The following is a 27,363-nucleotide window of genomic DNA, read 5'->3' as shown; positions in this document are numbered from 1 at the left end:
GGATTTGTGTGTTTGTGTATTCCTCCGTCTCAGTAGCTGAACAGCATCTCACGCTGCATCTCAACAACTGTACATGACAGAGAGTGTCAGCAGCAAAAGGACCTGCACCAGTGACCAGAAACATCCCCAGGCAGGCACTGGGTTTCTGCTTCTCCTTCACAAACTCTGTCCTTCAATCTAACCCACTTCACTTTTAAATCTAACTGACAAGCGGCAAAATATGCCACAGTACAAGTCTAATTTCTATCTATCTCTCTATCTATAGGTGTCTGTCTATCTGTAGAACGCCCACACACACGTATGAATACAATACAACATCTAAAATCAGCTTACAAAAATCCACTGGAGCAGAATAAACCTCTTGGCTATGTTCTGTAATTGGCTACAAATAACTTTTCACGATGCATCCCATGAGGATGTTTGTTATTTTTCCGATGTGGCAGACGTTTCAATATTACAACCCAATGCCCTTAATGCATTCATTTTACTTACTGGTTATACGGACTGACAGATGAAAGCCCCGTTTTCTATTTTCTGCTGAACTTTGAATGACAAGATTTGTATAAGATTGTAACTCGGAGTAAAAAGCAACTCAACTCACCAGTGATGTAATTTGGTGGGCAGTGTGGATGAATCCACCATCTCTTATTTACAGCCCATCCCCAATTCCTCCTGCTGTCTCAAATCCAGACATTTACCCAAGCATCAAGTCAGCCTGCTGAATGACATGTCTCCACATCTCAGTAATGCTTTCTTTGTGACTTTAACAGCAGGAGTGCTGTACAATAGCACGTACAGTGCAATCTCTCGAATTCATGTGTTTCTCATAGCAAACCATGTAAATTGAATTTCTGATTGAAACTTTTTTTTAGATTTAATTTTCATAAAACCTTCGATAACTGCAATCATTTTCATAACATTTTAAGAATTCTTAATTTGTGTAAAAAGAAGTTCAATCCATCAACCATCCATCAATCCGTTTTCTAATCCGCCAGTGTCGTTCCGTGAGGACCTACATGTTTTTTTTTTTTGGTTTCTGCTTTTCAGAAACACAGACCTAGATTTACAACTTTAGTGGAAATAATTAATAATTAATTAATTAGTTAATTAATTAATTAATTAATTATTAATAATTTCCAACAGTCTTTTATCTTCATTTCATTGTGTACGTCTTGGCCGCATAGCTTCCAGTCCTCTGTGGGTTAATTTTTTTTTTTTTGATCCAATCAGATTTTAGCTTCAATGTGTTGCCATGCACATATTATTTTGTCTCACGCCTTCATGATATAGAGTGCAGGCGTCGGCCACAGATGTACCACTGAAATCGCAGGTTCTTCTTTTTAACCAATTACATTACAAATACGTTTTTGTACATTACGGGGGCCGCAAAATGGCCACAGAGCCCTCACCTGCATCAACACAATTCAGGACAACAAAAAGCCGTCTCGCCAGGTGACATCTCTCTTTGCAACCATTCAAGTTTACCATCCAGCATCAGGCGGGCGAGATAAATCTTATAGCAGACGATCTGTCCAGATTGCCGCACGTTGTGAATCTCCGGCAGGAAGGAAATGATGTGACAGAGCAGCTTGTCCCTAAGGGCTGGGAAACACATGGCTATGGTGACGCTAACGTGTGCCACACACACTCATTGTATTTCCATACTGATTCTTTGATTTTCATATCAGTTACCGTTTTCTTGTTTAGTTAGTTTTTGGTGTTTTATGTTTGCAATTACCTTTTTTCTCGTTTGCTAGGTTTTTGTTTTTTGGTGTGTCTTGAGACCAACAGAGAAAAACATTTTTCTCGTTTTATTTAGTATTTTGTTTTGGCAGAGGTGTTTTGGATGATCTTTTTCTTGTTTGCTTAATTTTTGTGTGTTTGCAATCACCCTTTTCATTTTTATTTTATTCATTCATTCATTCATCTTCCGAGCCGCTTGATCCTCATTAGGGTCGCGGGGGGTGCTGGAGCCTATCCCAGCTGTCTTCGGGCAGTAGGCAGGGGACACCCTGAATCGGTTGCCAGCCAATCGCAGGGCACACAGAAACGAATAACCATTCGCACTCACACTCACACCTAGGGACAATTTAGAGTGTTCAACCAGCCTGCCATGCATGTTTTTGGAATGTGGGAGGAAACCGGAGCACCCGGAGAAAACCCACGCAGGCCCGGGGAGAACATGCAAACTCCACACAGGGAGACCGGAGCTGGAATCGAACCCGGTACCTCTGCACTGTGAAGCCGACGTGCTAACCACTGGACTACCGGGCCGCATTTTTATTTTAATTTTTTGCTTTTGTAATCTAGAACAGAATCCATTGTTGACATCACCACGTGATTACATTTATGAGAGGTTGACCAAACAATCTAGACAACGACTTTATGCCCTATAAACAGGAACAACATGAGCTGAGTGTGCATCACGGTTCTGTGAAGTGGGCAGCTTGCATGATGAAACTGTCATGTCAGTCACATCCCAGGATGAACCACATCAAAGGACCGGCAAAAGGATATGGTGATGTATGCGGTGGCCTCAAATGGACACTAGGGGTGTTCACACGGCAAAATTTGGTCCGGTGCTACGCCGGGGCTGCCCCGGTGGAGCGTTCACACGTGCAAATTAGCTGCCCCGGAAAACAGCTTACACCGGAGCAAATTTGATCCACCTCAGGGAGGTGGTTTAAAAATTTGCTCCCGAGAAAATGCTTGTGAAGAGTACGTACTTCCGTCATGACTTGGCTGGTAACATCTTTCCTTTTGTAGGAGACTGGACTGTCTCGGAGTTGTTTGTGTAGTTTGTTCCTTTGTTGTGTATTCACAACCCCACGCACCCAATATAATTTATTTTGTGATTTCCTTGCTTGATTTTCTGTTTGGCGCATTACGTATTTGCTTTTCTGAGTGTCATTGAAGTCATCGTTGATTTACGTTTTCGGGGGCGGTCACTCTCCAGCAGAAGGCACGGAGACCGAGAAGGAGAAGGATGTGCCCGTCCAGTAGTCGCTTGAGTTGTGTATACGTTTTAAAAAGAACCAACACGACAGCTAATATGTTTTCCGTCGTTTTGCTCCGCTGCAGAAACTGCCGTGTGAACGCAAGTGGGGCTGCACCGACGCTGTGCCGGTGCTGACACGCTCAGCGGCATGTGAACGCTCCACACAACTTGCTGCGGTGCAAAATATATCGCAACAAAATACATCGGTGCGGCGCCGGAGCAAATGTGTGCCGTGTGAACACCCCTACTGATGTAGAAAATAAGGTCAAATCATGCACGACACGCCAAGAACACCAAAAGGCACCTGCTTGTGCACCACTCCACCCTATGAAGTGGCCACAAGAAACCCTGGTAGAGACATCACATTGATTATGCAGGTCCATTTCTGGAAAAAAAAAAAAAGTTTTTAGTTTTTGTGGATGCTCTTTCAAGTGCGTTGATGTTTATCCAGTCAATTCAGCAAAGTCAGCAGCAACAGTAAACTGAGAAACAGCTTCAGTCCACATTCCAGGATTGATTGTGTCTGATAATACCCAGTGCCTTGTGAGTGCACAAACGTAGGGATTTGTGATAAGAAATGCAATCACACGCCATGTCAGCGCCGTTCCATCCCTCATCTACCGGGTCTAGCAAAAAGAGTCATACAAACTTTCGAAGAACTCATGAAAAAACTTACCAGGGACACTCGGGAGAAAAAAAAAAACAAATCAACAAATTTTTAAGTTACTGCATCACTCCACAGTCAACAAATGTCAAGTAAAAAAGTCTCTAAAACATGATAAAGCAAGACCAAAATGGATATTTGAAAATATAAAGCACCTGCGCGTGTCGTATTTAGTGCCACTGGGAAATGAGAAGGTAATTCGGTGTCACGTGGATCAACTATTCAGCGGAACCAAGATAAGAAAACCTTTATTAATCTCCCAATGGAGAAATTCTAGATTCACAGCAGCAAAGTTATGAAAGGAAGAAGTAGAACAACAAAATATAGGAGCTGCTGGAAAGGCAGCCACTCACGCGGCGCCATTTTGAAGTCAAATTAACAAAAATAACACAACACAACACATAGGACTCATACAGTCATGCAATCTTCACCACTTTTCTGGATACACTTTGTTGTCTGAAGCAGTTACAGATGAAAAAGAAGAGGACCAATGTGTCCTTTCACCAGAGGGTCAGAGACATCATGCTGAAAAATGTGCACACGTCTGCTACAAGCAAAGTTTTGAAAGCAAACACGAAGCTGTAGCGTCCATTGACGAAAAGAGATTGTCTCACATCTCCTGTCCCACGTAATCCGCTTCAAACTCCAAGCTGCGACTCCCAGTTCCAAACCGCATCGGCGCTGTGCGCTAACACTCCTTTCTTCTCATCGTCGGCTTGTTGACCGTTCAACAGCACCGATCTCTCCGCTGAACAAAGTGGGGCTGTGAAAAATGCTGCCCATTTACAGGCGCAAGACACAAGCGCCCCGGGACTGTCCAACAACGACAGTCAAATGGCGCCGACATTCCTCCCAGGCAAAAACAGTGCTGGTGTACCCATGCTGCCGAGAAAGCGCAACAACCAATCACAGAGTTTCCTCCTTGATGAATGTCATGGCCAAAAAATGCTGAAAAAAGTCCACATCGGGTCCACAGGACGTAACAACAAACACAAAATGACAAAACAAAACAAAAAAACAACAACAAAAGCAAGGCTCATGAGAGCACTTGCCGACGGCTGCCTATTCGGGCGCCATCTTGACTTTGAAGAATGGGTCAGATCTGTAATGAGATTCAACATGTAAGGAGGAGTGTGTTTTAAAGCCACCACTGATCTGCACGAGACAAGATGAGGGAACCTTACTAGTGGAGGACAAGGTTGTGCCCATTAGCAGCAAGATGCATTTCACCAACTAAATGGTTGTGTCAATCTCAAAGAAACAAGAAATCACCAGATTCCATGAAGTAAAATACATGTTATAGTCACAAGGAGACACTATTTTGTAGTTAAGTAGGGTTAGATTTTGACTTGACTCATCATTGATGTTGGTGATGACACAGTTCAAGTGTGTACATTTGCATACATGTTTAGTTTTACTGATAATGGGGCTTGGTTGTTATGCTTTGATGACGTAAATGGAAACTACAGAATACTGTCGTAAAATTTTAAGATGAGAGAGATGTCAAACAGCGACTCAAGTGATATACAGCCAAGTACCAAAAGAGGGTGCTAGTGGTATGCATATATAGTACAGGAGTTAGCCAAGACCCAAATTAGAAAATAGGAAAAGTTCAACTTCAATGGGGACCTGTTGTAAATTAAAAGTCACTTGCATTAAAGCCAACTCAAATGAAGCTGGCATGCGTGCATATATTTATTAACATCTGAAGATATTAGAGAGAGGGTGAGAGAGGGCGACAGCGAGACACAGACAGACAGACGGACAGGTCATGTGAAACAATTGTTTCATGAGGTGGGCTGTTTACAAACTGCCCCCCCCCCAGAACCGCCACTGGCCGAGAGTTGCTGCGTCCTGCTTCAAACCTCGCTTCGAAAAGCTGTGCATTGCGAAACGCGCTCATTTGTAGCCATTAATCCAGATATCATCTTTGATTTTAAAAAAATCATCACACATTATTTTATATATTTTTGATTTTGTTGGTAAACGTTTTTTTTAATATTGTGCTCCTGAGTTAATGTGGGTGATCGGTTTGAATGCATATTATTTATTGATTTTATGTCATTTTTTATTTTTCATTATCATGTGGTTTGATGCACTTTAAATCTGTTAGTTAATAAACTATCCTTTGTTGCAAGTTGGTCCATATTTTTTTTGTTCTCTTCTAGGTTCATAAGAATACAGTGTTATGCAGAGGTGGACTTATAACAATTTTATTATGGACAAATTATCCTATTTATAGTCACGGGGGGGGGGGGGCGTGAGATGTTTTCTTCTTCCTAGGGGGGGGGGGGGGGGGGTAGACAGAAAATAATTAAGAAGCACTGGGTTAATTAAAGACTCAATACTGCCCATAAGTGTGGATGCACGTATTAATTATTGTCTAATGTGACTGCCCATTTGTTGGTCACAAGTAAAATATTCAAGTAGTAAGTGAGAGAAGGCATCAATTTTAAAAAAATCCATATCCTCTGCCTGTGATTTCTTATCCACTTTCTATTATGATTTCCCAGAAGTCCTGTGACGGTAATCGTAATCGTGTGTGTGTGTGTGTGTGTGTGTGTGTGTGTGTGTAACTGGGGTTGTTGGCAGGAATTGTAGTGGACACTGTCCAACAATGTGGTGGGAGAGAGAGGAAGCAGCCCCCCTGGCCTGGTGTATGTTTCGCTGAAGGCTCGAACATTGTGAAACACAGCAATGTCCAAAACCAAAACTTTAACTGTATCTAAGCAAAAAATAGCAATGTATGCTGAAATAACAATGATCTCAATCTCAATTTACTCACAAATATACTTACAGTTTGAAATCTAGGCCTGTTCAGTTGAACATTCATTCATTCATTTTCTGATCCGCTAATCCTCACAAGGATTGCAAGGGGGCTACTGGAGCCTATCCCAGCCATCTTCGGGCAGCAGGCAGGGGACGACGGCCTGAACCGGTTGCCAGCCAATCACAGGGCACATAGAGACGAACACCCATCCGCACTCACACTCACACCAAGTGACGATTTTGAGTGTTCAATCAGCCTGCCATGCATATTATTGGAATGTGAGAGAAAACCTACGCAGGCACGGACGGGGAGAACATGCGAACTCGAGGCCGGATCCAACCCACGACCTCTGTACTATGAGGTCGACGCACGAAGCACTCAACCCCCGGGCCGCCCTCAGTTGAACATCCATCCATTATCTGAAGCGCTTGTCCTCACGAGGGTCAAGGGCATGCTTGAGCATTTGCGTGATGTTTGAGTTAATTGTTCCTAATGGCTCATACACAACGAAAAGACAATCAATATGCACTGTAGGATTACATCACGTAAATCAAGGAGGAGTTCTAGGGATGGGCGGCCCGGTAGTCCAGTGGTTAGCACGTCGGCTTCACAGTGCAGAGGTACCGGGTTCGATTCCAGCTGTGGCCTCCCTGTGTGGAGTTTGCATGTTCTCCCCGGGCCTGCGTGGGTTTTCTCCGGGTGCTCCGGTTTCCTCCCACATTCCAAAAATACGCATGGCAGGCTGATTGGACACTCTAAATTGTCCCTAGGTGTGAGTGTGAGTGCTTTTGTTGTTTGTTGTTTTGTTGTTTGTTTCTGTGTGCCCTGCGATTGGCTGGCAACCGATTCAGGGTGTCCCCCACCTACTGCCCGAAGACGGCTGGGATAGGCTCCAGCACCCCCCGCGACCCTAGTGAGGATCAAGCGGTTCGGAAAATGGATGGATGGATCACAAAGATTTAGTTCTTCAAACCCATTTGAATGTCATACGACAACCCAAGGAAATATGTAATGTCATTTATTTAGACACACAAGAAATATACAAACCAACCTGTCCCAATGTCAAAAAGTAATTCCCAGCTGAACCTATGACCGGGTTGTGCCACCCTTGGCAGCAATGACTGAAATCAAGTTGTTTGTGATAAATGATGATGAGTCTTTTCCATCGCTGTGGTGAAATTTTGGCCCACTCTTCTTCGCAGAATTGCTTCAACTCCGACATATTGGAGGGTTTTCTCGCATGTACTGCCCATTCTAGATCACACCACAACATTTCAATTGGATTCAAATCCGGACTTTGACTTTTCTGGCCCGAGTACCTTGTTTTGTAAATGTTTGTGGTTTCCAATTATTCTTGTCTGTTTTAAGTTTCATGTGTTTGGGGCTTTTGCCATTTCCTTGGGTGTATTTTTGGGTGTCAAATTTTCCTTCCATTAGCAAGTGGCTTCTATTCACATTTGGTTTTCCTGGCTCCTTTTCGGCAGCGATTTCTGTTTATATTTTGTGGGTCCTTAATTTTTCCATAAATATTTTTAGTTTCATAATTTGTCAGTGTTTGTGGGATCCACACACCATCTGGTTCCTTTCTGAACCATGTCATTATCGTTATGTATTTTCACACTGTCGCTCTCTTTCAGTTCTTTAAATCAACCGCAGAGTATATGCGGCAGTATGTAACAATTCATTTATTCATTCATTCATTCATTCATCTTCCGAACCGCTTGTTCCTCACTAGGGTCACGGGGGGTGCTGGAGCCTATCCCAGCCGTCTTCCGGCAGTAGGCGGGGGACACCCTGAATCGGTTGCCAGCCAATCGCAGGGCACACAGAAACGAACAACCATTCACGCTCACACTCACACCGAGGGACAATTTAGAGTGTTCAATCAGCCTGCCACGCATGTTTTTGGAATGTGAGAGGAAACCGGAGCACCCGGAGAAAACCCACGCAGGCCCGGGGAGAACATGCAAACTCCACACAGGGAGGCCGGAGCTGGAATCGAACCCAATACCTCTGCACTGTGAAGCCGACGTGCTAACCACTGGGCTACTGGGCTAATAAGCCTGCCACGCATGTTTTTGGAATGTGGGAGGAAACCGCAGCACCCGGAGAAAACCCACGCAGGCCCGGGGAGAACATGCAAACTCCACACAGGGAGGCCGGAGCTGGAATCGAACCCGATACCTCTGCACTGTGAAGCCGATGTGCTAACCACTGGACTACCGGGCCGCCCTCAACTTTGAACAGAAAAAGGCAAATTATTAACAGCGCACCCCCCACACTTTTTTTTTTTTTTTAATGAATATTGGCTTTGCCCACAACTTCCAAAGAAAAGTGTCGAATAAAGCCGCTTGCCTCACCGCTCAACACATTTGCTCCTGGAATCCATTGAATCATTCGACTGCTCACTTTCGTTTCTTACTCGCCATGTTCCAGTGTGTGTGTCATTGGGGAATGTGGAAATTCCTGCAAGTTTAGGTTCAACTTGACGGGAAAAAGCATGGACTCGGTGGGGGGGGAAAAACCCACTCACTGCTCAGTATAAAACAGGAGCCTCCCACTCCTTTCTTCCACACTACCAAGTAGACCTCTTATGAGGATATTGGGACAGAAAATGGCTTCGGCTGTGAACAGTTTTCATCTCCTGCTGTTTGTTGTGGCTGGATTTTGCACACAGCTCTATCGAGGTGAGTTCAAGCGCAATTTTTTTTTTGTGTGTGTGTTCCCCCCCCCCCCTAACATCCAAATAATCTTGATTTCAGGTCATGACTTTCCTGGCCGTTGCTCATGTCACAATACAATCAAATTCATCAAAGGCAATATGTCAGATTTCCAAGTGCTTGAAAAGAGACCCGGATGTGATAAAATCGAATTGATGTAAGTGAATATTTGAAGCCCGTGTCACTTGTTTCTTCTGCTGTGCTGACTTTGATTTCGGTTTCCCTTTTTCAGTGTAACTATGAATAGGCCAGACAATGCCACTGAAAAGATCTGCATGAACACTGAGGGAAGGATGGCCAGAGCTTTTTTTAGATGCTGGGAAAGGTAATAACATGCACATGCACAACTCAAACTCGAGAGTGAACTTTTAATGGATGCACATTCCATGCATCACATCATCTGAGTCTCTTAAAAAATAAAATGCATCTGAGCTCCCAAAAGAACCCCCCCCATAAGCAGCATGCTGTGACACAGCTTTCACAAGGAGCTGGGAAAACAATCTCCCACCAACTCCTCCAGATGTTTTGTATTAGCGCGTTGGCCTAAACCCAGCTTTTCCCTCCTCGTTTTTTTTTTTTCAAGGATAAACAAAGATGAGAACCGGAAGATGGAGTGCATCGAAAGAAAAAGAAAGGCAGAGTAAATGTCATATGCAGCCAATCTTCAAGGAAACAACTTGCAACTGCAACATTTCATGTTCCAGAAAGTCGGATGAAAACTGAGGCGCACACAAGGACCCAAGAATGCTGAGAATTGCGTTTTGCAAAAAAGACAGTAGAATAGAAAAGCCGCAAAAGGAGCCGGGAAGAATGCACTGTAGAATCAGGGCATTATATACACAAATGTTTGTTTTATTCCAGGAAGTCTGGCTGGCTAAAGTCCGCTGTTGATATCCAATCACCTTGAAAAGAATAATATTTATGGGAATTTATTTATTTGTGTACAAATGTTATTTCTTTAATGTTGGAAAGTAAGTGAATAAAGTTGATTTTTTTATAAAACTGCGTCGATTCCACTCTGAAACAAATCCTTAGTGAGGGTCTAAATCAGGCATGTCCAAAGTCCGGCCCGGGGGCCAAATCCGGCCCGCGGTGGAATTTCATCCGGCCCTCGGCCCCTGTCATAAAATCAGTGCCGTCTGGCCCGCAGGTTGGGCGCAATGGAACACGTGTTGCATTGACTGAGGTCTCGTAGACTGGTGAGTGATGTTTCATAGAGTACTGCTTCCCTCTAGTGGCTAAATGAGTAATAGCATTCACTAAATGAGTAATAGCATTTAGACACTAGAGGGCATCACATCACTCCGTGTTTATATTGACTGATATGTCATATTTCAAATTCCTGTTTCAAATGAACCAAAATAAATTCTTAAGATTGTTGAAATTAAAATAAAAATGGAAATGTGAAACAGACTGGCTTACTAAAATTTGTTGAACAATATTGTTGTTCAATGTAAAAAAATGTCAGCCAAGGTCGGCCCCCCGACATTTTACCACAGAAAATCTGGCCCCCTTGGCAAAAAGTTTGGACACCCCTGGTCTAAATTAATGACGATGAAACATCTGTTTCCATCCGGCATATTTTAACTACCCTAATGAAAGCGGCGGTTCAACAGCGCCAGCGCTAAATCACATAAATAGTCATTATCCTGCCGTGTGGGGACATCTGGCACTTGAGGATGTTGAAGTGACTTTGTGCAATTGTTCAAACAGAAGAAACGATTTCTCTTCGGTGTGAGGACGTCTTGCGTAATGGCAGTTTAAAGATGCCCTGGAGAAAATCATATTGCAGCTGCAAGCTGGATGAGACCTCTTTCTGAAGCCTCTCATCAGACTGTTGACAGGGTCAAGAATGACGTCGGATTTGGAACAACTTTTCTCACTACCTTTGTATGAAGCCGCCCCGAGAAAACAAATTAAACAACATTTGAAAAGCAAAACTCGAAATGAAATAAAACAATGACACTGACAAATCAAAAACTACTGTATTATAATCCCGGCATGGAGGTTGTCAGGTTTATCCAATTTGACACTTAGGAATAAAACACCTGGAGGACACAGGAGACTCGATTCTGGTACCAGGAGGGAACGAGGAGAAGCGTTCGGTTTCAGTTCATTGTGCAGTTTTTAATAATGGCTTACTTGTTCCCCCTAGAACTTTTGAACGAAACAGCTCCAATTGAACGTTTCACCAAGACCTTCCAAAAGTTTAGACGTAGTTTTTCCCAACAGTGGTGGCCAACCCGCGGCTCGCGTGCGGCTCTTTGGCTGGCTCAATGGTGGCTCCCGGGCTTTCAAAAGACAAGGGTCGAAAACGTCTCGGCGGTGGCGCCGCCATTCAAACAACGGCGTAAAATACAAGGAATTTACAACGTCAGCCTATCATCAATCCCGTTACTTGACTGACATAGAGGGCAACCAATCAGATAACTGAATCACCGCTCATGCGCAAACAACGGTGCTCGGCGCTAAGCTAGTCAGCGAATTACCTCCGATTTTAAGGCAGGGGTGCCCAATACATCAATTGCGATCCACCAGTAGCCAGCAGACTGGTCCCGAGTCGAGCACGACCTTTGGGAGGACGAAATGGGGGCGAAAAAAACATTGTGCGTCTGTGTGTTCCGATTTCGTTCATGTTCGGTGACGTTCTGGCTGTCGCTCATCTTGGCGGCGTGCGTGCTTGCGTATGCGCACATGTGCATGGTTGGGCGTCCGTGCGCGTGTGTGTGTGTGTGTGTGCGTGTGTATATGCTTACATGTGCTCGATCACGGCAGGTTTGCTGCTTCAAAAATCGATCTGATGCCCCAACCCCACACCCTGCATCCTCCTAATCCCCCAAAATAAAGTGTGTGTGTGTGTGTGTGAGTGTGTGAGAGAGAGAGAGAGAGAGAGAGAGAGAGAGAGAGAAAAGAAATTGGCTTAGTCTTAGATTGGTTGGTTTAAACTCTACAGGAAATCCACCATTTTAAAACTGCCTTTTACATTTTGCTTCGTACAAATGCTTTGATAGAGCTCATATTTTATCGAACTAATTTCTAATTTGATGTTGTTCAGTTTTCTAAAAAATCCACTTCCCGTATGCCAGTGTCCCAATGTGCCAAAACCCCAACATGGTCCTCAGTGATTCATTGTAATAAATAATATTGTACTCTATACAGCGAAATTGTAGCACTGTTTTTTATTGTCAGAGATATGATAGTGGCATGACAATATTATTCAGGTAATTCACCAAATGATCCGTAAACCCACTTAATAGTATTAATATTATTAATACAATGGTCCATGTTTTTCCGCATGTGTTTTGTACAGTGCACAATTATTCTAGAGTTGCACACCACACTCTCACATAAGCATAGTATCTTAATTTAGATAAATTAAAAAATAAGGGAACAGAATCAACACCAGATATCCAGATAACACTGAAGCAAATATGTCAAACACATTATTTCAGAAAATTAAAAAAAAAAAATCCTGGTCATGTGCAGTTTGAGAAAGACCTTGGCTTGAAGATCACTAACTAGTTGCTGGTTACACAGCTGGTGACTGTGTCTCTTGAGTATGTCTTTTTATTGTTCTCATATTAAATTCTTGCATTCATAATTGCGGGCGTGTCATAACACGTAGTAGGGATCAGTTCAGGTTCAAGTAAAGATGTTATATTTTCTTGCATTTTGATTTCAGATTTCTGTTGCATTAAACAAAATATTCATGCATCCATCAATGCAATTTGGACATTTTTTCTGGGTTATGTGCCAGTAATAAGACTTTGCCGTCAAAAAATGACTTGATATTACACGTGATTGTCTAAGTTTTGCATGTATGCACCGGAAACAACTTCACACACCACTTCGGTTTGCTAATTACTGTCAAACTAACCAAAATAAATAATTCGACCTTTTCAGCTCATGCTAGATGTTTAATGGTCGTCATTCTTCTGCTACCATCAATGTGATTGTTTCCATTTTTAGAATGCATTCAGGAAGAAGCATTTAAAGTACATTCACTATGGCATGTGTAAAATAACGGCAAATTTTATCTGCCAATCCATGAAAGTTGGAAAAAAAACAATCCAAAACATCACTCCGTACCCAAACCCCTTTTGAAATACAGTAACTGAAAAGGGCACACCCACGTTTCAGCCCCTCCTCATCTGCGATGTCCCTTCAATTTATTATTCCTGGCAGGTGTCTTGATTGGCAGACTGGCAGATCCATTCTCCAGTGACTCAGGAGATGAAGCTATTGCGAGAGATGTGGGAGAAAAAAGTCCTGGCTCTCCATCAATATTTGACTTGAAGGGCCCAGCTGGGGAAAATGTCAGTGGACTGAAAATAGAAAAAAAAATAAAATTTGCTGTGGAATTCAGTGAGTGACAGGTGTCCAGCCAATCACACGATACGCTGCAATGACGCTTTGCAGCCAATCACGGCGTTGACAGTACTTGCGCATGTTCTGTGCTCCGTAACAATAACAGAGCGACGGCGATAAGTGATGCTAATGCTAATCTTTATCATGGCGAAACGACCGGGCAGTGAACGTGATACGTCGACTCCCTGTCATGTCCCGTGTTTGCCAGCAGGGGGCGGGCTTTCTCTCCGCCGCCCACACACCTGTTACGCATCGGTCGGTGATTACTCTGCCTTTATTAGGACGCTGTGGCAGTCGACTCACTGCCGGAGAATTCCACGCCGTGCCATTATTTCTCTCCCTGTCACGTCCCGTGTTTGCCAGCAGGGGGCGGGCTTTCTCTCCGCCACCCACACACCTGTTACTCATTGGTCGGTGATTACTCTGCCTTTATTAGGACGCTGTGGCAGTCGACTCACTGCCGGAGAATTCCACGCCGTGCCATTATTTCTCTCCCTGTCACGTCCCGTGTTTGCCAGCAGGGGGCGGGCTTACTCTCCGCCGCCCACACACCTGTTACTCATTGGTCGGTGATTACTCTGCCTTTATTAGGACGCTGTGGCAGTCGACTCACTGCCGGAGAATTCCACGCCGTGCCATTATTTCTCTCCCTGTCACGTCCCGTGTTTGCCAGCAGGGGGCGGGCTTTCTCTCCGCCACCCACACACCTGTTACTCATTGGTCGCTGATTACTCTGCCTTTATTAGGACGCTGTGGCAGTCGACTCACTGCCGGAGAATTCCACGCCGTGCCATTATTTCTCTCCCTGTCACGTCCCGTGTTTGCCAGCAGGGGGCGGGCTTTCTCTCCGCCGCCCACACACCTGTTACTCATTGGTCGGTGATTACTCTGCCTTTATTAGGACGCTCTGGCAGTCGACTCACTGCCGGAGAATTCCACGCCGTGCCATTATTTCTCTCGCTCAGATTCCTACCTTGATTACTCGTTGCCTCCTAGCCTTGTGGCTGTTACTACGCGTCATTCTTCTTCTCGTATGAAATTTATTCACTTGTCTAATCAGACCTTCCTCGCCATTTGTTTTCCGCGAGCGTTTTCCGTTGTTCCCTTTATTCCTTCCCATGTCCTTATTTTGACCAGCGCTTTTTGTTATTTTTCCCTGTCGGGTATTTTGTGTTCTTTATTAAAGACTCCCTTTGTTCTCTGACAAAATCCTTTTACGTGTCTGCTTTTTCGGGGATCCACCTCCTTATTTTGTTGTGCACGAAGCGATCTTTCCATCGCTTCGGGCACAACGTGACACTCCCCCAAACCAAAATAAGAATGAACTGCGGTTCTTTCAAGTTGGAATGGGTGTCGGAGTATGTGCAAATAGAACAAGCAGTGAAACTGGGTGAGATATTTTCTTTTTCGAGTGACAAAGGTATGCCCTGCAAAACATGCAGCAAAGCTAAAGTTATAAGTGAAAAATATGGACTAAATGGAAGCTGGACTACCTCAAGCGACACATTCAGCAGAAAAGTCATTTGAATGATGTTGGAATTGTACAAAGACTCAAGATGGGAAAAGGCATTGGTACAATATTGCGGGAGAAATGACACAAATCTTATGGAAAGGGCTAAAAAGCTGGAGGCAAATTTGCCGCTTGCATGTGTGTTACCTGATGGGTGTGTGAGGGCTACTGTTGTGTCGGCGAACAGGCCGCATTCGGGGTTCAAAGGAGAAACCCTCTTTTAAGCTGTCCAGGACCGAAGGAGCCACATAAGTGAAACCCTGTTGGAAATGAAATAAAAAGTTCACCTCAAACACAAATGTTATCATGTTAACTCAGTACTACTAAAGGGTTGCTCCCTTGACACTCTGGAGGAGGTGGGCAACAGAAGGATGCTAACTAAGCTAAAAGCTATGATGGCCAGTCCCTCCCACCCCCTCCAGCCCGCCCTGACAGCACTTGGTAGCTCCTTCAGCCAGAGACTGTTACACCCGCGCTGCAACAAGGAGAGATACCGACGCTTGTTCCTACCGACGAATAAAAAATAATCATAAGAATAATAATAATTAAAGTATGTGAAGGAAAATTGTAAATAGTACTGCGATTTATCCATTTTGTGTTCATATTGCATTTAATTGAAAGATGTTTGTTGTTTTTTTTTCTCTTTCTTCTTTCTACATACATTCTTGCTGCTGGAGGCTGTAAATTTCCCCAGTGTGGGACGATTAAAGGATATCTTATCTTATCTTAACTCACAGCAAAGGTGAGCTCTCCACTTTGGCCAAGTGACGCATCGTCTGGACTGTCCACCGGTGTCTGTCTGGTAAACCTGGTATCAAATTGGCTCACATCTTCGTCGGACTGCTACATGGACAAAGAAATGTTAACACAAACGCAACGATCCATTTCGAGAAAAAAAAATAAGGGTGAAGAGGGGGGAATTACTAGATTAAGGATTTGAAGTCATTGAGATGTGACAGCAGCCAAATGTCATGTTTTCAAATGTTTTACCAGCTGTGGCTTGTATGGTGGCTCAACTCTCATATTTAGTAGCTCGTCCCACTTGATTTGCTTGAAGAATGGATGTCTCTGAAGAGGAGGGGGGGGGGGGGATACAATAGCATGTTTATGGAACAAGTGTTGCATTGACTGAGGTCTCGTAGACTGGTGAGTGATGTTTCATAGAGTACTGCTTCCCTCTAGTGGCTAAATGAGTAATAGCATTCACTAAATGAGTAATAGCATTTAGACACTAGGGGGCATCACATCACTCCGTGTTTATATTGACTGATATGTCATATTTCAAATTCCTGTTTCAAATGAACCAAAATAAATTCTTAAGATTGTTGAAATTAAATTAAAAATGGAAATGTGAAACAGACTGGCTTACTAAAATTTGTTGAACAATATTGTTGTTCAATGTAAAGAATGTCAGCCAAGGTCGGCCCCCCGACATTTTACCACATAAAATCTGGCCCCCTTGGCAAAAAGTTTGGACACCCCTGGTTTAGACTGATCTAAAGCACATTTGTCTCATTGACACCTTTCATGGTTGCTATATTCAACCGGCCTGTGATGCACTGTTAATTTTTCTTTCAAAGAAAAACGCCTTGGTGACTCTGCTCAAACATTACTCAATGGTGACTGGATGAATGTTCAGATCACCGCTATTTTGTTAACCATGTAATTGTAATACAGTCAGTCAAACCTCGGTTTTTTAACGTCTCGGTTCTCGACCAATTCGGTTTTTGACCAAAAAATTTCAAGTTTTTTTTTATGCCTCGGATGACGAACAAATTTCGGTTCTGGAGCAAACTGAGCGCATTTGAATGCGTCACTTCACTCCTCTGGGCTTCGCTTCCTCGTGTAGCGTCCATTGTGAGCAGACGAGTTTGTATTGTTCAATAAAGATTTTTTTTTTTAAAGCAGATGTGTGAAATGACAGTTGATTTAATATTAGGATGATCCTAATGTACATTCATTCATTCATCTTCTGAACCGCTTAATCCTCACTAGGGTCGCGGGGTGTGCTGGAGCCTATCCCAGCTGTCTTCGGGCAGTAGGCGGGGGACATCCTGAATCGGTTGCCAGCCAATCGCAGGGCACACAGAGACGAACAACCATTCGCACTCACACTCACACCTAGGGACAATTTAGAGCGTCTGCCACGCATGTTTTTGGAATGTGGGAGGAAACCGGAGCACCCGGAGAAAACCCACGCAGGCCCGGGGAGAACATGCAAACTCCACACAGGGAGGCCGGAGCTGGACTCGAACCCGGTACCTCTGCACTGTGAAGCCCACGTGCTAACCACTGGACTACCGGGCCGCCTCCTAATGTACAGTTGCATTAAAATAAAGGAAAAACATCAAATGCTAAGATTTTACCGATCCCTCCTAAAATCGGCTGTATGTGCTTGATGACCTAAAATATCAAATACCCCGCCACTTCAAAGGGGGTGAAAATGCTACTTACTTTGATATCAGCAAAGTCTGCTTTACTGGACCCAAGTCTTTGAGCTGGATTCTTCTTTAAAAGCTAGAAAATGAAAAAAGAGAAACCAGATTATTAAATGTGGGATAATCAATGACATGACATACAGGGTGTTCCAAAAGTTTTGGGCACATTTTGACATTGAATATCTCGGTAACTATTTCGGATGTAAAAACGCATCAGGTAAATTCCGAAAGCTTGTAATCTCAATTTTGACATGGAATGGTCAAAGATGTTCAATGTGAGCACCATTGGTCACACGACACACATCAAGCCGATAGTTAAATTCTAAGCACCTATCCGTTACGAATTTACCATGCCATCTCACAATGGACTTCCTCTCTGGTGGCTCCTTTCCGAATTTTCTGCGAAATGCACATTGAACAACAGTCCATGATTCAGTTTTTTTAAAATTCAAGCACACAAAACGCCTTTTCTGGTTGAGTGAACGTCATTACGAAAAAACTTAATGTAATTAGCTTTAAAATGGCCTGACTTTTATCTTACTACTTACTTCATAGTTAAGGAGATATGGGGGACTTCAAATGTGCCCAAGACTTTTGGTCAATGATGAAAATCAACCCAAGACAGCTGTTGTATAAATTCTATTTTGCTTAACACAAAAGAACTGTGTGTGCATTTTATCTTATTTAATTGAAAGATGTTTGTTGTTTTTTTTTCTCTTTCTCCTTTCTTCTTTCTACATACATTCTTGCTGCTGGAGGCTGTAAATTAACTATTGTGGGACGAATAAAGGATATCTTATCTTATCTTATCTTATCTTAAACCACTTCTGCCGCATTTGTAAAAAAAATGGATCAGTGTTGAAACCGCATGAGCAAGAATTAAATATAAATACAGTTGAATATTTAAATTATACTGTATATTCTCATACGTCAAGTTTAATTGTCATTGTGTTTTGTCTTTCATGCAACGTAGTCACTTGGTGGATATGAAGTGTTGATGTTTTATTCTCGCAGATCATGAACATGTTTGGTGACATTAATTAGTTTCCGTGATTTTTTTTTTTAAACTGGCGAGGCAAGAATAGTCCAGTGAATTGATTATTTGATTGTTCTAGTTTGATTGAAGTCATTTGGATGACTGATTGTGACTCTTGTAGGGGTTTTTCCTCTCCTATTCTGACAATTACAGTGGTGTGAAAAAGTGATGAATTTCATTTACCAAGGGGGGAAAATAAAAACTATGTGGCTCTATGTGAAAAATTTGCAAAGGTAAATTTGGCAAACTGTACAGAGACGAGGTGCAGAGACTGTTCACGTTGGTCAGTCCCTTAGCCAATCAGGATGCAGAACACAATTCACTGTTTAAAAAAAAAAGCATTAAAAAACGGCACTAAAAAAAAAATCAGTGAAACAGGGATGCCGCGGAAGGTGAACCACGTTATAGTGAGGGTTCACTGTAATTTTACTTTATGTTAACTGTTTTGTAAAGCGCTTTGTTACAGCTGCCGCTGTTGTGAAAGCGCTATATAAATTAGCATGTATTGTATTGTATTGTATTGTATTGTATTGTATTGTATTGTATTGTATTGTATTGTATTGTATTGTATTGTATTGTATTGTATTGTATTGTAAGGAATTCTGCTGTCAACCAGAAAATCCTGAAGAAGAACGTCCAACCATCAGTTCCCTCCCTCTAACGCAAACGCTCTAACATCACGCAGCAAGACAACGATTCGAAACACACCAGCAAGTCCACCTCTGAATGGCTTTAAAAAAAAAATCAAATTAAGGGTTTGGAGTGGCCAGTCTGGATTTGAATCCTTTTGAGATGCTGTTGAGTGGCCTTAAACATGTAGTTGATGCTCGTAAATTTGCCAATATGGTGGCGTTGAAGCAATTCTGTGAACAAGAATGGGTCAAAATTCCTCCACGGCGATGTGAACGACTCATCGCCAATTATCGCAAATGCTTGATATCAGTTATTGCTGCCAAGGGTGGCACAACCCATTTTTTTTCTTGTCTTAATAAATTAAACTGGCATTTAGAAACTGCATTTTGTATTTTCCTGGGTTCTGTGTTTTATACTGAATCACACAGAACCTAAATCTTCGTTTGTGATAAATATGCAAAGAATACAGAAATCAGGAAGTGGGTAAATACTTTTTTCACAACACTGTGTGTGCATTATTGCTTCTGTGTGTGATAACAACTCATTACAACCAACATTAAATCTGTACAGACCTTCTTGATGAGGTCCTTGGCATCGATGGTCAGATACGGAGGCAGATTAAGTTTACATTTCAAAATCTTATCAATAGTCTTTTTTCTGTTTTCCGCCGTGAATGGGGGCTAGGGAAGAAGCACGAGAAGAATATTAATGGTGGTGATCAACATTGCAGTTAATCAAGGCAAAAAAATCTTTTCCATCCCGTCTCAATCAATAGGTGCTTTGCAAGCTAATGTACCAAACAAACATGATTGACTGAAAAGAAAAAAAAAAATTGCAAATACTGTACTGTCGGTCTATCGCATTCATAGATGCACAGTAAAAAACACAAAACAATACGACGAAACATGCAAGTAAATGCTGACATCTCATATTGCATTCTGTACTGTGTACAGTTCATTTTTAAATTTTATTTCATGCACGCAAATATTTGATGTTTTTCTACTTTCTTCCCTACAAATGTTGCTACTGTAAATGAATCTCCCCCATTGTGAGCCAAATAAATGTTTTCGTATCCTCCTGACTACCAGGAAAAAAAAAATGTTGCCCAATCACATTTATTTTGAAATTCCCCAATCTAGGTGAAGTAATTGGACCACTCCAAAAGAATTTTTTAAACAGGCTCAAATACACTTAAAACAACTCAGCCAACAGCATTTCAAGACAAAATGTGTTTGATAAAAAGTATTACTTTTCCTCTTCCCATAAAAAGCGCTTGCACTGAGGGCCATTTTCTTACTTTTTCTAACCCCTACAAATTTGGTATCATTGGAAAGCGCTGAATTTCCTCTTTAGAGTAACAAAAGGAGTTAATGCGATCGGAGGCACTGGGTGGGAGATATTTAGGTTCGCAAATGCCCTCTACAGAGGACAAATTTGAACTACTGGTAGTCAGGAGGGTAATCTTATCTTATCTTCTCAATTAACATCGAAAACAGTTTTATCTTACCGATCCAGTCATCATATCAAACATCAGGGCCCCAAGGCTCCACCAGTCTACTGCTCTGTTATGGCCTGACCTTGTAAGGATTTCAGGGGCCCTGCAACAAAGAGGAAGATACAAAGTGAATGAAACAGCATACAAATGGTGCCTCCAAACAACGGGCCCTCTAGTAAAGAAGCCATGGTCCAAAAAAGTGAGGGCACAGATTACACTGACGTTTTTATAAGTGGAGTGGAAATTTTGGTGTTTTTTAACTACTAATTAACATCAATAATTTTAATGTAACCTATGGTGTACACAGCCTCAGGCCCACATTTTAATTCATATCAATGAGTCTGTCATGCAAAGTTTAAAAATATATATCCAGTAATCCCTTACTCATAGTGACCATTATGTTTTGATATTTATTTTAAAGCCTTTCGCATACGCTCTATCACGGAAAATCAGTATGCATGTGAGGAGGTGCAGTTATTGCTTTTGTCCACTTGAGGTCAGCATTTATACATTCTACACCAGGAGTCTACACCGTGGTGCCTGTGGAAAGCATGAGTCATATTATATTCATTCATTCATTCATCTTCCGAGCCGCTTGATCCTCACTAGGGTCGCGGGGGGTGCCGGAGCCTATCCCAGCTGTCTTCGGGCAGTAGGCGGGGGACACCCTGAATCGGTTGCCAGCCAATCGCAGGGCACACAGAAACGAACAACCATCCGCGCTCACACTCACACCTAGGGACAATTTAGAGTGTTCAATCAGCCTGCCACCCATGTTTTTGGAATGTGGGAGGAAACCGGAGCACCCGGAGAAAACCCACGCAGGCCCGGGGAGAACATGCAAACTCCACACAGGGAGGCCGGAGCTGGAATCGAACCCGGTACCTCTGCACTGTGAAGCCGACGTGCTAACCACTGGACTACCGGGCCGCCCTTAAGCAAAGCTTCCCTGGGTGGGCTCGAACCACCAACCTTTCGGTTAACAGCCGAACGCGCTGACCGATTGTGCCACAGAGACACTCATATTATATTATAAAATTATATACCGGTATTATAAAAACAGCTGACCAGTGATGGGACATTGTGATTTCCTAGGAATGTGAGAGAAGTACATGATTAGATGTATGTACTGTTTATGGTTTATATTGTTTATAATTGTTTTAAAATGTTCTTAAAAAAACAATGTTGTGTTTGATAAAAATACCAATAAGTATGATTATTGCATGTTCTCCCCCGTGCCTGCGTGGGTTTTCGCCGGGTTTACTCCCATATTCCCGAAACATGTATGGCAGGTTAATGGAACACTCAAAATTGTCCCTAAGTGTGATTGTGAGTGTGAATGGTTGTTTGTCTAAGTGTGCCTTGCGATTGGCTGGCAAACAGTTCAGGGTATACCCTGCCTACTGCCTAAAGACAGCTGAGAGATGGATGGATTGATAGATGAATAGATTGATTGATATACACACGCGCACACACACACACACACACACACACACACACACTCACACGGTTCTAACGTTTTTTTATATTTCAGATAACCCAGAGAAAGCATTTGAAATAAAGAGCAACAAATTACGCACGCGCACGCGTTATATTGTCTTGAAATTACTTTACCCGTGTTCTGATTACATAATGTAATATGAAAATGAATTTCCAGGTATGGCTCTCGTTCGTGAGTGAGCAAGTGAATGATACTCACATGTACTCAATGGTGCCGCAGAATGTGTGTGTGACGCTTCCATCATGAATTGATTCCTTGCAGAGGCCAAAGTCAGTTAGCTTGATGTGTCCTATAAATACAATTTTAATAATTTTTTAAAAAGCACAAAAATTGCACTGATTCCATTACAATCAAGTCTACTCAATTGTGGAAATGTACATTGCGATGAATAAAAGCTCGTGTTACATCAATAAAGGTACAGCTATGCATGACAAATATTTTCAAAACCTTAAGCCAGGCATTTCCAAAGTCCGGCCCGGGGGCCAAATCCGGCCCGCGGTCAAATTTCATCCGGCCCTCGGCCCCTGTCATAAAATCAGTGCCGTCTGGCCCGCAGGTTGGGCGCAATGGAACACGTGTTGCATTGACTGAGGTCTCGTAGACTGGTGAGTGATGTTTCATAGAGTACTGCTTCCCTCTAGTGGCTAAATGAGTAATAGCATTCACTAAATGAGTAATAGCATTTAGACACTAGAGGGCATCACTCACGAGTTAACAAGACATCACTCCGTGTTGGCCCCCTTGGCAAAAAGTTTGGACACGATAAGGTTCATTCAAATACCGGTACAATTTTTTAAAAATCTATTACATGCATGCACTCGGGATCAAAAAAACATTTTGTCTGAATTTTACCTTGGTGGTTCAGCATGACGTTCTCAGGTTTGAGGTCTCTGTAAATAATTCCATTGGAGTGAAGGTGACCAAGAGCCAGGATGATCTCTCCTAGATAGAAACTGCCCATGCACAAATGGCTTCAATCAATGACCAAAATCGAGATTTCCTAAACGTGCAAATGGATCGATATCTTGCAACCTACAATGCATATCAAGTGACGGAAAAGGACTAAAAAACAAAAATGGGCTTGGACTGTTAATCAGTCGGACCATTGTATGCCTTCTTTCTTTTCTTTTCTGTTGGTGTTGTTGCATTGTTAATTAAAAAAAAATATCGGCTGTACAGAGTGAAAATGGCTGTGAATTGCTTTCAGTTTTGTTTTTTCCGGACAGAATATGCCACGTCTTAGCAGCAAAATAAAGCAGTATAAAAGACTAAGTTCAAATTTTCTGCAACTCAATAGAGAGTCCTCACCAAGCAGTGTCCTCCATGAATATGCCTTCCTTTTCCAACTGCATGAATAGCTCTCCTCCTGGTGACATACAACTTACATATCAGGTATACAGTCCCGCTACAGTGCGACCTCGAAGGTTGATCACAACAAGGACAGCTTATTTGTTCACATTTTGAAAAACTGTCTCACACAGAGAAATAACAGAAAATGTAACATTCACATAAGTGGAAAAACTAAAAAAAGGTTCATAGTGGCTCATGGTAAATTGCTAATAAATAAATAGTAATTACATAATTATTATTATGTCATACACATCATGAGTGACAGTTGTAGTGAACAAATGTAGATTACTGCTTGTGGTTGGGAGGGACACCAAAAGACTATATTACCTTTTTTTTTCCATCCTTAATATTGTTAATGTCTAAAACTGAGTAGCCAATGTAGCCTACATTGCAGTAACTTTAACTTATGATGAGCTTTATCTAGACTTTGAGTGTCAGTCTCACAAAAGTAAAAGGGGCAAAACACAAATGAGGAAATAATTGTGTCGAAAAATCAGAAACACTTTATCGGAAAATCTCTGACAGGAAGCCAGCCCCATAAGTCAACCAACCTCCCATGCTAAATGAAGAAAGCTGGGAAGTGTGCGGCTTCGTTACAATATTTGTCTTGTTCGCTCAACACCTGGAAATGTACTTTAGTGGATGAAAGTGTGCGTCGAGTCATGTCATTCCGATGCTGCGTTGAAATGAAGTACGCCATGAAAAGGCGATATTTTCACTCCCGCATAATCACAAGCTAAAATAATCGGCTTGGGCACAGAAACATGGTACCTTTTGATTTCATGTGAATCGGTACTTGGTGGTACCGACCCAAATGGAAAAAAAGTGTCGGGCTTCGTCCTTGATTTTAAGAACATTCATTCATTCATTCATTCATTCATTCATTCATTCATTCATTCATTCATTCATTCATTCATCTTCCGAACCGCTTGATCCTCACTAGGGTCGCGGGGGGTGCTGGAGCCTATCCCAGCTGTCTTCGGGCAGCAGGCGGGGGACACCCTGAATCGGTTGTCAGCCAATCGCAGGGCACACATAGACGAACAACCATCCACGCTCACACTCACACCTCGGGACAATTTAGAGTGTTCAATCAGCCTGCCGTGCATATTTTTGGAATGTGTGAGGAAACCGGAGCACCCGGAGAAAACCCACGCAGGCCCGGGGAGAACATGCAAACTCCACACAGGGGAGGCCGGAGCTGGAATCGAACCCGGTACCTCTGCACTGTGAAGCTGACGTGCTAACCACTGGACTACCGGGCCGCCCATTTTAAGAACATGTGATGTACATTGCTTCAGTCGGGCCTTCAGTGTCTTACCACTTAAATACTCCAGGATGAGGTAGAGTTTACCACCGGTCTGAAAGGCGTAGAGGAGATCCACTATGAAAGGATGTCTAACTGTCTCGAGGATCTCCCTCTCTGCTCGCGTATGGGCAGTGTCTTTAGCATTGCAGACAATTTTGGCCTCAATATGAGCATATGGAAAAGGAAAATGGTTAGGGACATATTTGGACTGCTTCTGTTTTATAGGAGGTTCAAGGATGTATTCAAAAGTACCTTTCTGAGAACCTTCATGGCGAATATTTTTCCCGACATGGCACCTTGAACTTTCCTCACCTGAAAAACCTGTAAAGATATTGGATGTTGCCTTGAGGTCACAAACACAGAACATGTATTTGTATTATTCTAAACGGTATCCCCCAAAAAAGTCATTTTCAGACTGATTAAGATTTTTCATTTTCGCACAAATGAGATGCGGTTGTAAATGGAAGGAAGACACCAGAACGACACAAAACGTACTTTTTGCTTATTATCGTTGATTATAGTGATGGTAAATCCACGACTCCGAGCATTTTAGTGTCCAATCAAAATTGGATATTTGTTACATAACACTGCACCTCATTATTTATACGGCACTTTACAAAATCTTTTTTTTTTTAAAGAGTTCATAATTTTGCAGCTCGTTGTGTGTATAGGAAATTGTTTCAAGCACTTGTCAATCCACGACAATGACTCTTGAGCATGCTTTCGGGGGGGGGGGGGGGGCGGGTTTTTAAGTACAACCAAAGTGAGCGTCATCAAATCTGTGCCAAATTAAAAAGGCCAGATATCAAAATGATTGCTCATGAAATTGTCATCGCATGCCCCCACTCGCACATCTACACACACACACACACACACACACACCTTGCCATAGGCTCCTTTTCCAAGCACCGTGAGAAGCTCAAAGAAATCAGGCCCAACTCTCTCGCTGTCTCTATTGACACATTCGCTGGTGAGCTCCACCTCTTCTTTCTGGACACTAGATTGGAAGAACCAATGCAGAAACAACACAGCGATATGATAATTAATATGTATTACCCATTTTGTGCAAATTTAATTTTTAACCCACCTTGGCCGCAGCCATTTGAACATGAACAACATTAACTCTTAATACACATTATACAGTGACGAGGATTTTTTTTTTTTTAATGTGGAGATTTGCATCTTTATGTTATTGTATTTGAATTGCACCATTACTTCAAAGGGGTTCAAGTTTATTTCGTATACATGGTTAAGTATCATGATGAATTTAACTCACTTGTCCGGTTCTGTTACGGTGCCGTCACAAACATCATCCTAAGGAAAGGGGAACGACAAACCCAAGTAGTTAAAAGTTATGCCAGTACATTCCTACGTTCATTAATGTGCAAATGTCTTCGGCCACCATTGTGTTAGTTGTTTTAGCCATGTCATAACGACAAATTAAAATTAGGGCACCTGGTGGAGCACCAACCTCCACCAAGGTTTAATTATTTTTTTGGTCGTTTTTTCCTTACTAGCAAGCTACTTCCTGTTCATGGAGAATAAAGAACAGACAGGGTGCCAATATGAGTCTGAAGGCTGGATGGTGCTAATGGTTACACTGGCACTTATTTGACTCAGGTGGTTGTGGGTTCGTGCACCATTCATCTCCACACGTTTGTTGACATTGGTTTTGTAATTAATTTGTGTAAACCTGTTGTGTGTGCTATTAGTTATTGTTTTAAAAGTCATATTGACTACTGCGAAAAAAGGGCAATTATCAGAACAAAGCTAGTGGTGCCTTAAGACCTTTGCACAGAACTGTATATTTGCAAGATAGTCTTCAAGGCAAAAGTGCTTAAGACAGACCTCTGCATCACTGACATCCTCAGTCTCCAAGTCTATGTCGAACACTCCGGCCATCCTGAAACCGATATTCGGGTCAGGCAATGCACTTTATTAACTGGATGTACAACTTACAAAACATCCTCGCAAATGTGCCTCGGCATTTGTTAAACCATTGAAAAAAAAAACAATGACTCAACTTTTAAATAGTTAAGTTTGTATCGAATATTCATATCGATATCATAAAGCAATGAAACGCACCTCGATGGTGTGCTTCAACGCTTCGTCAAGAAAATATGGTTGAAGAAGGTCACGAGCAATGTGGCAACCAAAACACGTGAGGTACACACAGTCCTTCTTAAGTAAGTGCGGCTCTCCAGTGAACTAAAAGCTTGTTGGGTGACAATTTCTTACCCGCGACGAACGTCTGACTTGTTTGCGATCGTCACTGAGGATGACAGTTGTGTTGCCAAATAGCTTAGCGCACTGCATGAAAATGATAAGTTAACTAGCTCACCTGATAGCACTCTTTCATCCGGGGATTTCGTACCTCACTCTATACAGCTGCAACGTATAAATCAGATTACTATTAGACTAAAATAAAGTGTTTCTGATCATTTCGTCCTTCTTTAATGTATACAGCTCCTGATCAGTTGTGTTTACTAAAGTCCGGACTCTAGCTCCCCTCGTGCAGGCTTCCTGGTGTTGTTATTCCGGCGTCATTGCAGACGTCATCGGGCTTCTCTT

At 42.5% G+C, this 27,363-nt stretch overlaps 1 protein-coding gene, 1 long non-coding RNA gene and 1 other non-coding gene across 5 annotated transcripts; 1 reads left to right on the top strand and 2 right to left on the bottom strand.

Annotated features, from left to right (window-relative positions):
- The first annotated feature begins 8,951 nt into the window (after window positions 1-8,951).
- Window positions 8,952-9,478, top strand: LOC127612964 (uncharacterized). The gene is made up of 3 exons (XR_007966020.1): window positions 8,952-9,119; window positions 9,195-9,309; window positions 9,385-9,478. It is a non-coding gene; the product is annotated as an uncharacterized LOC127612964 (long non-coding RNA).
- Window positions 9,479-12,452: 2,974 nt separating this feature from the next.
- Window positions 12,453-27,347, bottom strand: LOC127612932 (ribosomal protein S6 kinase beta-2-like). 3 transcript variants are annotated; one of them, XM_052083793.1, is made up of 17 exons: window positions 27,134-27,347; window positions 27,031-27,064; window positions 26,641-26,695; window positions 26,069-26,106; window positions 25,675-25,789; window positions 25,045-25,113; window positions 24,805-24,952; window positions 23,442-23,499; window positions 22,986-23,086; window positions 22,332-22,422; window positions 20,645-20,735; window positions 19,710-19,817; window positions 17,485-17,547; window positions 16,021-16,098; window positions 15,766-15,873; window positions 15,178-15,290; window positions 12,453-13,477 (listed from the first exon to the last, which is right to left on the bottom strand). In XM_052083793.1, the coding sequence occupies exons 3-17, from the start codon at window positions 26,692-26,694 to the stop codon at window positions 13,300-13,302; spliced, it is 1,413 nt and encodes a 470-aa protein (XP_051939753.1). In that variant the 5' UTR covers window position 26,695; window positions 27,031-27,064; window positions 27,134-27,347; the 3' UTR covers window positions 12,453-13,299. The 3 variants fall into 3 exon arrangements, with proteins under 3 accessions (XP_051939753.1, XP_051939752.1, XP_051939754.1); XM_052083792.1 differs by lacking the exon at window positions 27,031-27,064; XM_052083794.1 differs by lacking the exons at window positions 19,710-19,817; window positions 27,031-27,064.
- Window positions 21,577-21,650, bottom strand: trnan-guu (transfer RNA asparagine (anticodon GUU)). Its single transcript has one exon. It is a non-coding gene; the product is annotated as a tRNA-Asn (tRNA).
- Window positions 27,348-27,363: the final 16 nt, after the last annotated feature.

The sequence above is a fragment of the Hippocampus zosterae genome, chromosome 13 (genome assembly GCF_025434085.1).
Source record: "Hippocampus zosterae strain Florida chromosome 13, ASM2543408v3, whole genome shotgun sequence".
NCBI lineage: Eukaryota > Metazoa > Chordata > Actinopteri > Syngnathiformes > Syngnathidae > Hippocampus > Hippocampus zosterae.
Note: the sequence above shows the minus strand (reverse complement) of the source record. Positions and strands in the feature narration are given on the sequence as shown.